Raw genomic sequence first — 13,133 nt, forward strand, 5'->3', positions numbered from 1 at the left:
GGCGCTGTACGGCGCACCCGTGTGGGCAGCTGACTTGGCGGTCATGCGACACGCTAAAGACGTGTTTCGTCGCATTCAGCGTGGCATGGCCGCCCGAGTCGTACGAGCCTATAGGACGGTGTCCCACGCTGCGGCCACCGTCCTGGCTGGATGGCCCGTCTTGGAATTTCTCGCCGGCATGCACGCCGAGGTGTACAGGCGAGAAAGAGATATCCAGGGAGGAACGGGAAGACAGCTGCCCACGAGAGCGAAGAGGATCATCCGGATCCAAGCCCAGCAGTCGATATAGAGAGGTGGAATGCCCACCTCTCTAACCTACGAACCGCGGGTCGTAGGACTGTCGGGGCCGTCCGACCCTGTCTATCGGAGTGGATAGACAGGGCTCAGGGGGAGGTGTCGTTCCGGCTGATACAGGTACTGACGGGGCATGGATGCTTCGCCGAGTACCTGTGTCGCATAGGCCGCGAACGTACCACAGCGTGCCACCACTGCGAGGAGGCGTGCGACAGCGCACAACATACCCTCGCTGAATGCCCGGCGTGGGATGTCTCACGCCGCGCGCTGAAAGAGGTTGTGAGGGAGGACCTCTCACTGCCGGTCATCGATATGCGTATGGCCGGCAGCGAAGAGGCATGGAGGGCCGTCGCCGCTTACTGCGAGGAGGTCATGCTCCAAAAAGAGGCGGCGGAGCGAATCCGCCGCCAAGCAGAAGCGGCGACGGCGGCTGCGGCAGCAGCAGCTGTACATAGCAGCAGCAGTGAGGAGGAAGGGACCCCGGAAACAGACAGTGAAGGGGACGACTCCTCGCCTCCCTCCTCTCTCCCGATCTCTGTTCACCGCGGTAGGCGAAGAGTGTGTGCGAGGGGGACCTCAGAGCGTCCCCTCAGAGACGGAGATGACATTAAAAGGGGAAGTGCACTATTACTGCGAGGACATTTCCCCGTAACGTTACCTCCCCCTCTTACTTCCATTCCCCCTCGCACAAGTCAACGGGATCGCTAGTAGGGTAGGGAGCATACACTCCTCCCTCCCTTTCCTCTCGGCGCCAGACTCGGCGTCGGGAGAAGTGAGGAAGCTTCGGTTCCCTCGTACCTCCAGGGAAGGAAATCACAGCCGGGGATGCCGATGTATTGCATCAGCGAGTTCCGGGTCCCCGCCTGTCCCTCCAACACGCGGAAAACAATCCCAGGGGTTTTAATTGGTAGACCGGCTGGCCACTATCTGGCGCAGCCGGGAGTCCAACATAACCCTCGTTTCTCCCCCGAGAGCGAGGGTATGCATAAAGCATTTCCCCTGGGATACCAAAAAAAAAACCTACCCAACATCACTTGCGCTTGTAAACGCAAGCTCAGTAGGGCAGTGACGTCCCAGCGAGAGGCATGGTTATTCTGGGAGGACGCAGCCGCTCCGTATCGCAGGGCATTGCTTAGCAGGAGAGAGATGGTGTTTCCTCCTATTATCGCCGGATCAACCAACGCAGCAAGCCATGCACTATCACGGCCACCGTTCCCGGCGTAGTAGAATCCGGCCCAGCTCAGCCGATGTTGCTAGCAACACCCGTATGGGGCGGCAAGATATAACAAGATATGATCTCACGAGATCAGCGTTCTGCTAAGCACCAAGAGGTGAATATTTATCAGGTCATATCTTTTTTTTCTGACATCGTAGGAGAAATGCTTTATACATACCCTCGCTCTCGGGGGAGAGACGAGGTTATGTTGGACTCCGGGCTAAGTATGCTCGTGTACCAACTAAAACTCCTACGGTGGCCTTCCGCGCATATGGAAGGGCAGGCGGGGACCCGGAAGTCGCTAATGCACTACATCGGCATCCCCGGCTGATACTACCCTCCGCGCTTAGGACTCGGCGACTTTGTATTTGTCGCCGGGTCTCCTTCCCGGGGAGGGCGGTTGCTCTCCCCTTCCTTCCTTATTGTGGGCGGATGGGACCACGCCGTCCGCCCACCTTCCTCGTAGGCCCGTTTGGTCACCTTTGGGCCCCCGCTCGCGGTGACCGGGTCCAGAGGGAATCGCACCAGGGCCGTCCATTGACGACCGCGTGCTATCCTAGGGGGGAGTTTTGTCTTCCCCCCTATGTCTTGCTTCGCCCTTATTTGAGCTTATAGGATCCACAGCTCCTCCCTGTCCTCCGACGCCGATTTGACGCCGTGGGGAGAGGATCGGGGATTATCCCCATCCTACTCCTCGCCATCTCGTGCGTTAGCACACGCGTGAGGGGGAACTGGAGGGGGAGGCATTTTTGTGAGGTGTTGCCACACGTTGTGCCTCCCTCTTAGTCTCATCCTCCTGATGTGGAGGATGGGGCCCCTCCCGCACGCGCCATTAACCTCCTGCTCCTTCGAGCAGGTTGGGCCGGAGGGGAGGCAGGGTAGTTGGTGTACCCCCTCCATTATCCTCCTCTGTCCCATCTCCCTCCTCTTCGTCGCTCTCTGCGACTGGTGCCTCCGGGGGTGATGCCACTTTCCGGCGGCGGATTCTCTCCGCCGCCTCTTTCAGTGACATCACCTCCTCACAAAAAACGGTGACGGCCCTCCACGCCTCCCCGCTGCCAGTCATGCGGGTGACCAGGACCGGCAGCGAGAGGTCGCCTCCTACGACGCTGGTTAGCGCACGGCGCTGCACACACCATGTCTCGCAGTCTGCAAGTGTGTTGCACCGTGTCGCACAGGATGTCACAGTGATGACACGCAGTGGTGCGTTCGCGGTCTATGCAGCGCAGGTACTCTCCGAAGCACCCGTGCCCTTTCAGTACCTGCGTCAGCCGGAACGTTACCTTTTCCTGAGCCCTGTCTATCCATTCTGACAGATAGGGCCGGACGGCCCCGACAGTCCTACGACGCAGTACGCGGATCAGAGAGATGGGCGTCCCATCTCTCTATCATTGACCGCCGGGCTTGGATCCGGATGACCTTTTTTGCTTTCGTGGACAGCTTCCTTCTTGTGGCCCCCTGGATCTCGCTCTCGCCGGTACACTTCGGCGTACATTACAGCAAGAAATTCCAGGAGGGGGCCATCCTGCTGGGACTGTGACCACAGCATGCGACACCGTCCTATAGGCCCTGACCACCCTGGCGGCCATGCAACGCTGGACGCGCCGGAAAATGTCCTTTGCGCGTCGCATGGCCGCCCAGGTCCGCTGCCCACACGGGTACGCCGTACAGCGCCACCGAATTGACGGTGGCTACATACATACGGCGCACCCGACCATCCGGACCCCCAATGTTCAGGAGGAGCCGGCCTAGCGCTGCCGCGACTCTCTCCATCCTGGGGGCAAGGGCATTAAAATGATGCCCGAATGTCCAATTACCGTCCAATAGGAGACCGAGATATTTAACTCGATCTCCTACCAGGATGGAGGTACTTCCCACACCGATACGGGTCGGTGGCGGCTTTCCCGAGGCCTTTCCATAAAAATAGATTGCCTCCGTTTTATGTGCTGCCACTTGAAGTCCCATATCGGTGATCTCCCGCACCACGCATGCCACCGCTATCTCGGCCCTGGCCGCCGTGTTTCCCCAAGAGTCCCCCACGGCTACCACGAGTGTGTCATCTGCGTAGCAGATGGCGTGGCAGCCGCGGGGGAGAGGCAGGCAGAGCACCTGATCGTACGCGAGGTCCCATAAGAGGGGCCCTAGAACGGACCACTGCGGGACCCCGCAGCGGACACTCCTTTGATGCCGGCGCTCATCTTGGCCGACATACTCTAACTCCCTGTCCCGGAAGTATTTTTTGATGACCCCCACGAGGTATTGGGGGACCCTGCGATTTCGCAAGGCGTCCCCCACTCGGTCCCAGGGCAGGGTGTTAAAGGCATTCTTTATGTCTAAAGAAATGGCCCTGCCCTTCGATATCGCGGCCTCCGCGAGGGATCTGACGCGCTTGACTGCGTCATTCGTTGATTTTCCCTCGCGGAAGCCGTATTGCTCCTCGTGGAGGTTACCATTCCGGGACAGATGCTGGATGAGACGGATTGCGAGAATTCTCTCGAAGATCTTCCCCACCTCATCCAGCAAGCATATCGGCCGGTACGCCGACGGAGTACCCGCTTCTCTGCCTGCGTTAGGAAGAAGCACCAACTTGGCCCTTTTCCACTGTTGGAGGAACTGCCCTTGTCTGAGGCACTTGGTAAAAAGATGTCTCAGACGTTTGCCCAGGAAGTCCAGGGCACGGACCCATATTTTTTTCGGTATGCCGTCCGGTCCGGGGGCCTTACGAGACCCTATTCTTCGGACGGCTCGGGAAATTTCGTCCCTGGATATCTCTTGGTCCTCGGTCAAGCTGCCAAAGCTACCGTTTTATGGGAATCGCTCCAGTTATTAGCCCGCGCTATCAAATCGAACTGAGTAATAAATTCGCGCAAGGGGACACTTCCGTCATAATTATCGGGTTTCAATTTAAAGCCTAATTCGGAATTTAAATTTTCGGTTCGCGCTCTGTTATTGGGAGGACTTAGCTGTTGCGAAGGCTGAGACCGGCTCCTCCGCAGAAGCTGCAGCTCCTCATCTTGCCGGCGAAGCGTTGCGGCGATTTCTTCTTCTCGTCGCGCCTGCTCCTCGCGCATACGCCGCATATCGAACAGAACGGTCTGCAGAGCTGTCGACTCCGTCGCTGCCGTCTCCGATGCTGCCGACTCCGACGCTCTCGATTCCGTCGCTCTCGGTTCCGACGGCGGCTCGGATTGCTCGCGCCTCCTCCTCTTTGCAGCTAGCGTTGCCATCGCACAAAAATCACTGAGTGTCCGTTTATCCCGGACGGGCCCCCAAAATGTTGCGTCCGCGGCGACGACCTCGAGATATATCGAACGCGCGCGCGACACAACCGATCGGCACACGCTAACCACGCGGCACCCGCGCACTCGTGAATAATAACACGGTTTAAAGGAACGCAAGAACTTTAATAACAGAACACAGGATTATTCACAACACAGAGAACACAGAACATTGATAACGATAAGCCGCGGATCGAAACGCGACCGCTCAGCTTGATAGCTGGGATACGACTCAAATGACGGCTGCTCCATCAACAATTCCTTGACAAGGAGATCTTCTTCCTTTTTCAAGACAGACGACCGCGACTCAAACCAGGGACGTAACAATATTGTAATAAACATCCATTTGTCTAATATACTCAGCACATGTCCTGCTTTTGACCGGGTGTTTATATTCTTTTCTCTGCATCTTTAAACAATTTATACATACTTCGTCACCCTTACAATTTTTTTTAACGTGTCCCGATTGTCCACATTTCTCATAGAGTTGTTCAATTATCGCACAGAACTTCGAAAAGTGTCCGTAGCCATGACACTTATAACATCGAATAATGTTTATAAATTCTTTCGCTCTGTATGACCTCCAAGCCATGAATACTCTACCTCTATTTATAACCTGATTTAAAAGAAGTGCCGAGACTTGTACAACCCAATTTACTCTATTATCTCTAGCTGTTCGAAAACCGTAAAATTCATTCCGATTTGAAAATTCACATAGAAAAATCAGCTTTAACAAGATTCGAGAATTCGAATATAACGGGCGTCGAGAGACTTCTCGAAATCTCTATTTGTTAAGAAAAACTCGATCGTTCCCGTTATCTCTCATTTTTTCAACTCATAAGAAACGCGTGTCATGAACGTTCACAACAACAAAGCAACCGTCGACAAAATCAGCGTAGCGTATGGGCATGCGCGCCCATACGTCACGATCAGCTGATTGCCAATCAGTTGATAGAAAAAGGTTGCGCGCATGACAATTAAAGCATTGTCTACCTTAGACCTCATCGGCGGCCAATTACGCGCGGCGCCATGAGGTCACCGCTAAAGCACAAAAATTATTGGGCCACGTCGCTACGGGCCCAAAATTCCGCTCGCCTTATAACTGGCACCGCACGCGAGCAGGCCGAAGTCTCGCACTTTTCTTCAAATCGCTTTGTTAAACCGCTTAGTAAAACCGCATAGTAAAACCGCTTATAACGACCGCTTACTCTCTTGGACTTTCTCTTTGATAAAACCACTGATCAACCGCATTATACGACCGCTTACGAATTCGGAAAACGCTTTTATATCGCTGCACTAAACTCTTGGTTTTAATTTTGACTTTAATAAACGTCAGTCTGTTTTTGTGTGAACGAGGCGCACTTTTCTTTTTCGCTGAAAACCTTCCGTTCCTATCATCGCACTGTTGGATCCGCTCGCGAACAATTTCTGGTCCTTCGAGCCGGATTTTTCTCATCCGCATCCGCAGTTCGTGGGTGAAATTCACGTGTGTCGTCCAGTGCGCGAACCTGAACAGAAAGACAATTAGTGAAGATGAGTGCCGATTTGAAGGCGTTGCTAGAGGCGCAGAACGATATCCACGGGCGAATGTCTCGCTCCGTGGACAATCTGCGCAAGATAGGCGTCTCGAGCATCACCGCCGAAGCAATTCAAGCTCGCCTCCGCATCCTCGAGACGCTGTGGACTAAGTTCGAAGCGCATCACGATCTCATCAGGACGGCGCTGAAAGACAAATATCTCGAGAGTGAGTACGCTAAGGCAGATTTCATTGACATCGCGGAATCTACGTACGTGACACAACGGAGCACGCTAGTCGAGTACGCGAACAAGCTCAAGGGCGAGTCGTCCGTCGCGTCTAAAGCCGAGGCTCACCAGGAGCACTCGCTCAAGACCTCGCTACCGCGGATAAAGCTCCAGACGTTCTCTGGCGCATACGGTGACTGGCCATCGTTTCGGGATCTTTTCCTGTCTCTAATAGGCAACAATCAGGCCATTTCCGAGGTCGAAAAGCTCCATTACCTCCGTACAAGCTTGCAGGGTCCTGCGGAACAATTAATCCGATCATTGCCAATCGTCGGGGGCAATTATGAGCGAGCGTGGGCGATTCTTAGCGCTCATTACGAGAACAAGCGGGAACTTATTCGCGCCAACTTCGCCGCTTACACCGCCGTGCCCAAGATGAAGGCCGCAACCGCCGACGAGCTAAGCCGCATCTACCACGCCGCCACAACTCAAGAGAGCATCAACAGGCCCATTGACACGCACGGGATGGACCTGTTTAATCACTTGCTCGTCGAGCGATTCGACTCACAAACCCGGAGGGATTGGGAAACCTCCATACGCGACTCCGTAAATCCACCGAGCAATGACATCCTGATGGACTTCATTGCAAAGCAGATCCTAACGCTAAACGCCGTGCAGCCGAACTCCGTTGCAAAACATGGAGGCACTTCCCGGTCCGCGAAATCGCACTTCGTGAAGCGCATATCCGACTCCTCAACTTGCGCCGCATGTAAGGGAAAGCACTCCCTCATGCAATGCACGGAGTTCAAAGCGAAAACCGCCAGCGACCGGAAAAACTTCGTGGAAGCTAACAAGCTATGCTTTAATTGTCTCGGCAATCACTTTCTGGCCAAATGTCAGTCAGTTAAAACATGCTTCACGTGCAAGTCACGACACCACACACTACTCCACGACGCATACGCATTATCCGACGGAGCGAGCTCATTATCAGCCACTCGAGCCGCGTCGGATCGCAAGGCGATCCTCCTCGCTACCGCACGCGTCACCATCACGGATCACCTGGGGAGGCCTCAAGACGTTCGCGCGCTGATCGACCAGGGATCGGAAGTCTCGCTGGTCTCCAAGACCTTGGCGCAACGCTTGCGTCTGCCGCGGATCCACTCCTCGATGGTCATCGCCGGGATTGGGGGAGCATCCGGAGCAACTCGCGGAAGGCTATCCCTGAACCTCGTCTCTGGAGTAACGGGAGCCACGCTTCCAGTCATGGCGTACGTCCTTCCGCGTCTCTCGACTTACCAGGGCCCCATCGTGCGCAGTACCATCACCTGGCCACACATTCGCGGTCTCTCTCTGGCGGATCCGCAGTACCTCGACCGAGATCCCATCGAATTACTGCTCGGCGCGGACGTGTATTCTACACGACGCCATTCTACAAGATGGTCTCCGCAAGGGGCGCAGGGACGAACCCATTGCGCAGCGAACCTCACTCGGCTGGATCCTGTCAGGAGGTAACAGGGCCACGACCCAGAGCAGCCAAAATACCCACCAATGTTCGGTCGATCACCAGCTGAACGACCTGGTGCAGCTGTTTTGGGAGCAAGAAAGAGAGCCCGCCGCTCCCGTCGCGCTCACCGCCGAAGAGAAGAGGTGCGAAGACCTCTTCATCCGCGAGCACACGCGCACCAGCACCGGACGGTACGTTGTAAGGCTGCCGTTCATTGGAGCACCACCCTCTCTCACCGACACCCGAAGGCCGGCCGAACGTCTGCTCCACGCCGTGGAGCGCCGCTGCTCAAAGGACGCTCGATTCGGCGATCTTTACTGCGGCTTCATGCAGGAGTATGAAGACCTGCAACATATGGAGATCGTAAACACCGCATCCGAACAAGAAGACACCGCTAAGTGCTACTTACCGCATCACGGAGTGCTGCGGGAAACGAGCACAACAACGAAACTCAGGGTCGTCTTCAACGGCTCGCAGCTCTCAATCTCGGGCGCGTCCCTAAACGCCAATTTGTTAACGTGCGCCAACCTCTTGCCAGTCCTCGCCGACGTGCTCCTTCGTTGGCGTTGGCACCGCTATGTCTTTGTGACGGACATCGAAAAGATGTACCGCCAAATCCTCATCCATCAGGAGGACCGCGACCACCAGCGGATACTCTGGCGGCACCGAGTTGCCGACAACATCCGCGAATACCGCCTACGAACGGTCACGTATGGCTTGGCGTGCGCGCCATTTCTCGCCATACGGACCCTACACCAGCTCGCTGACGACGATGGTTCGCAATTTCCGCGTGGAGCGATAGCACTACGCCGCGATACTTACGTGGACGATGTCGTCACCGGAGCAAGCACCATCTCGGAGGCCACCACGTTGCAGCGGGAGCTACGCGGTCTTTGCACGGTGGGCGGGTTTCCGCTCAGGAAGTAAGGGGCCAACAACCTCGGCATCCTGTCTGGAGTCCCATCAGAACATTGAATCACCAGCTCACCGCACTCGTGGTCCCACGAAAGCCACGCGACACTGGGCCTTCACTGGCACCCGGCCAGTGATCACTTCACTTTCTCGGTACAAGCACGTCACTTCACGGAGTTCACAAAAAGACGCGTTCTGTCCGAAACCGCACGACTGTTCGATCCTCTAGGGTGGCTCACTCCAGTCACAATGCGAGCCAAAATTTTAATCCAGTCCGCCTGGTTGAAGAAGCTGGACTGGGACGCTCCTCTTCCGTCGGCAGACGCCCTGTCCTGGAGGAACCTCCTCTCTGATCTTCCGCGCCTGAACGAGATCAGGGTATCTCGCTGGTTAGGCAGCGACGGACCACAAACACAAACCGAACTCCATGGGTTCGCCGACGCCTCGGAGCGAGGATACGCCGCGGTGGTGTACCTCCGCTCCGCCACCGAATGTAACACCGCAGTTCACCTGCTGGCTGCCAAAGGCAAAGTCGCCCCTGTGAAGCCGGTGTCTTTGCCTCGACTCGAGTTGTGCGCGGCCACCCTCCTGACGAATCTCACCGTTCACACGCGCACTCTCCTAGGTTTGCCCACGGCGCCAGTCTTCCTGTGTTCTGACTCCAGGGTAACGCTGAGCTGGATCCAGGGACATGCCTCCCGCTGGAAGACCTACGTGGCCAACAGGGTGTCACAGATCCAAGGCCAACTGCCCAACGCTCGATGGCGGCATGTGCCGGGAACGGACAATCCGGCCGACTGCGCCTCCCGAGGAATCCAACCGGGTGACTTGATCAGCCATCCGCTCTGGTGGACCGGACCATCCTGGCTGCGGAGTGACAAGGCGCTCTGGCCAAGTGACGACTGCGTCTTGCCAAACTTGGAAGTGCCGGAGCAACGAGCCGCCGGCTCGCTCAATACCGTCGTCAAGGCCATCACCGAGCCAAAACTCATTCTTCGTTTTTCGTCTTTACAGCGGCTACTCAGGGTGACGGCCTGGTGTCTTCGTTGGCGACGCGAAATCACACGCAAAACGCACAACGTCACAGACACCGCACAAACTCTAGAGCCACACGAAATCGAAGACGCACTTTTACGATGGGCTCGGACTTCGCAGGCACTGCACTACACAACCGAGGTCTCGTCACTGAGCAGAGGACGTGCTTTGCCATCACGGAGTCCGCTCACCAAGCTGAGTCCTTATCTTGACGACAGCGGCACAATGCGAGTCGGAGGCCGTCTCAAACACGCCATTCTGTCTCACGACGAGCGTCACCCGATCATCATTCCACCGGATTCCAGGATGGCAGGGCTCCTGGTGGACTCCTGCCATCGTAGAACTCTGCACGGAGGAGTGCAGCTCACCCTCGGGCTACTGCGCCAACGGTTTTGGATCCCGCGGGGTCGAGCCATCGTCAAGAGATCCATCCATCGATGCGTGCACGCGATGGCGAGCCGCCGCAACGCAGCCACTCATGGGCAACCTCCCTCACCAGCGAATAACCCCTGCACGTCCATTTTTGCGTACCGGAGTCGACTACGCCGGTCCGATTCTCATCCGGACAAGCAAAGGGCGCGGTCACCGAGCAAGCAAAGGCTTTATTTCGGTATTTGTTTGTCTTAGTTCCAAGGCTGTTCACCTCGAGGTTGTCTCCGACTACACGGCTGAGGCGTTCCTGGCTGCCTTCCGTCGCTTCGTTTCCAGACGGGGACTCTGCCACGAGGTGTTCTCGGACTGCGGCACCAACTTCATCGGAGCAAGCCGAGAACTCCGAGAGATGTTTCGCGCCTCAACTGCCGACGACCGTCGCATCGCAAAGGCAGCAGCTTCAGACGGCATAAGGTGGCGGTATAACCCGCCCGCAGCTCCTCACTTTGGCGGACTTTGGGAGGCAGCCGTCAAATCGACGAAGCACCATCTTCGAAGGGTCATCGGCGAGGCAACGCTCACCTTTGAGGAGATGACGACTCTTCTCACACAGGTGGAGGCGTGCCTCAATTCGCGCCCGCTTCAACCGCTGACCGACGATCCGGACGACTTGACGGCTCTTACACCCGGTCACTTCCTGATCGGAGCTCCTCTTCTGGCCGTCCCCGAGCCGTCGCTTGCCACCGAGAGAGAAAACACGCTGTCACGATGGCAGCTTCTCCAAAAAATGCGCGACCACTTCTGGGAACGGTGGTCGCGCGAATATCTCCAGACGCTAGCCTCCAGACCAAAATGGCAGAAAAACGAGACCGGCCCAAGCGTCGGCGACCTGTGTCTCCTGCGGTCGGAGACAGCACCTCCAACCCGGTGGCCACTCGCCCGAATCACGGCACTGCACCCGGGAGACGACGGCGTAACACGCGTGGTCACCGTGCGCACAACATCCTCGGAGTTCGTCCGGCCACTCGCGAAGATCATCCTCTTCCCAGAAGCCGACACCGCCGCATCTCCAACGCACTCGGATTCGTGAGCTCTTATAAACTCCGAATTTTCTTTAATGTCTCATCCGCATTGTATAATATTCACTCACATTATGTTTCACGGTATCATATTTCCGGGAATCGTACCGCGCTTAATCACATGTAATTATATTCAGGCACATTCAATATTATGTGCGATCCGCGAGCCGCGTTATCAGTCTCTTTTTTCTTTTCCGTTCACTCTCTCGCGTCAGAATTTCACTTTCACATTTCACTGCACTCGCGAGATTATTCACAAATTCACTCCGTACATTTTCTCATTATTCATCACTGTATAAATCTCATTACATTCACACGATACTATTCTCGCGAAAGACTCGAATGAACTAAACTACACGTGTCTTTGTACTACGTCACGCATTCCATTCATTGATCGCGATCAATAACTCACCGATGGAACCGTTCGCGACACCTGTCCGCACACGAACACACTCGCAGATTTCGTCATGTACTGACGAGGCGGGCGGGATGTTCGAAATCCGTAAAATTCATTCCGATTTGAAAATTCACATAGAAAAATCAGCTTTAACAAGATTCGAGAATTCGAATATAACGGGCGTCGAGAGACTTCTCGAAATCTCTATTTGTTAAGAAAAACTCGATCGTTCCCGTTATCTCTCATTTTTTCAACTCATAAGAAACGCGTGTCATGAACGTTCACAACAACAAAGCAACCGTCGACAAAATCAGCGTAGCGTATGGGCATGCGCGCCCATACGTCACGATCAGCTGATTGCCAATCAGCTGATAGAAAAAGGTTGCGCGCATGACAATTAAAGCATTGTCTACCTTAGACCTCATCGGCGGCCAATTACGCGCGGCGCCATGAGGTCACCGCTAAAGCACAAAAATTATTGGGCCACGTCGCTACGGGCCCAAAATTCCGCTCGCCTTATAACGGGCACCGCACGCGAGCAGGCCGAAGTCTCGCACTTTTCTTCAAATCGCTTTGTTAAACCGCTTAGTAAAACCGCATAGTAAAACCGCTTATAACGACCGCTTACTCTCTTGGACTTTCTCTTTGATAAAACCACTGATCAACCGCATTATACGACCGCTTACGAATTCGGAAAACGCTTTTATATCGCTGCACTAAACTCTTGGTTTTAATTTTGATAAACGTCAGTCTGTTTTTGTGTGAACGAGGCGCACTTTTCTTTTTCGCTGAAAACCTTCCGTTCCTATCATCGCACTGTCAGATCCGCTCGCGAACACTAGCTTTAAAATTATATTTAAATTCAACATTTTCTTTCATATCCATATCTTCGGCTTCAATAAAATCCATAAAATTTTTATTTATGAAGTTATCTTTTAACTCTTATTTCGTTAATTCCTTCTTAACATCATAAATTATCATCATCGGACTATGTCTCTTCGGATTTTCTATCTTAAGCCCAACTTCTTTCAAATTCATTTGTCTAATCATCTCTGCATCTCCCTTACCATCAACTTCAATAACTATTCCTTTTTGTCTCATCTGCTTAACTGTTTTCACTTTTATTTTGGACTTAAGGGGATCCTAAAGTCGACTTTTTTGCCGATAAGATACGAAGAATCAGTTCGATCATAAATCTATTTATTGGCTACAGATCGATAAATCCTTTTCCACAATTAAAGTATTAAGAATAACGAAGTGAGGACCCTATAATTTCATGCAAAAAAACCAAGAAAAGTTACTT

The 13,133-nt window shown here is 54.4% G+C and overlaps 1 protein-coding gene across 1 annotated transcript; it reads left to right on the forward strand.

Moving 5' to 3' along the window:
* Positions 1-6,321: 6,321 nt before the first annotated feature.
* LOC145968956 (uncharacterized) lies at positions 6,322-11,444 on the forward strand. The gene is made up of 4 exons (XM_083094841.1): positions 6,322-7,940; positions 7,990-8,958; positions 9,019-10,371; positions 10,610-11,444. Exons 1-4 carry the CDS (start codon positions 6,322-6,324, stop codon positions 11,442-11,444), a joined length of 4,776 nt encoding a protein of 1,591 aa, XP_082950967.1.
* Positions 11,445-13,133: the final 1,689 nt, after the last annotated feature.

This window comes from Camponotus vicinus, unplaced genomic scaffold, assembly GCF_025532165.1.
Source record: "Camponotus vicinus isolate PSW18456_S1 unplaced genomic scaffold, iyCamVici1.0 SCAF_3, whole genome shotgun sequence".
NCBI lineage: Eukaryota > Metazoa > Arthropoda > Insecta > Hymenoptera > Formicidae > Camponotus > Camponotus vicinus.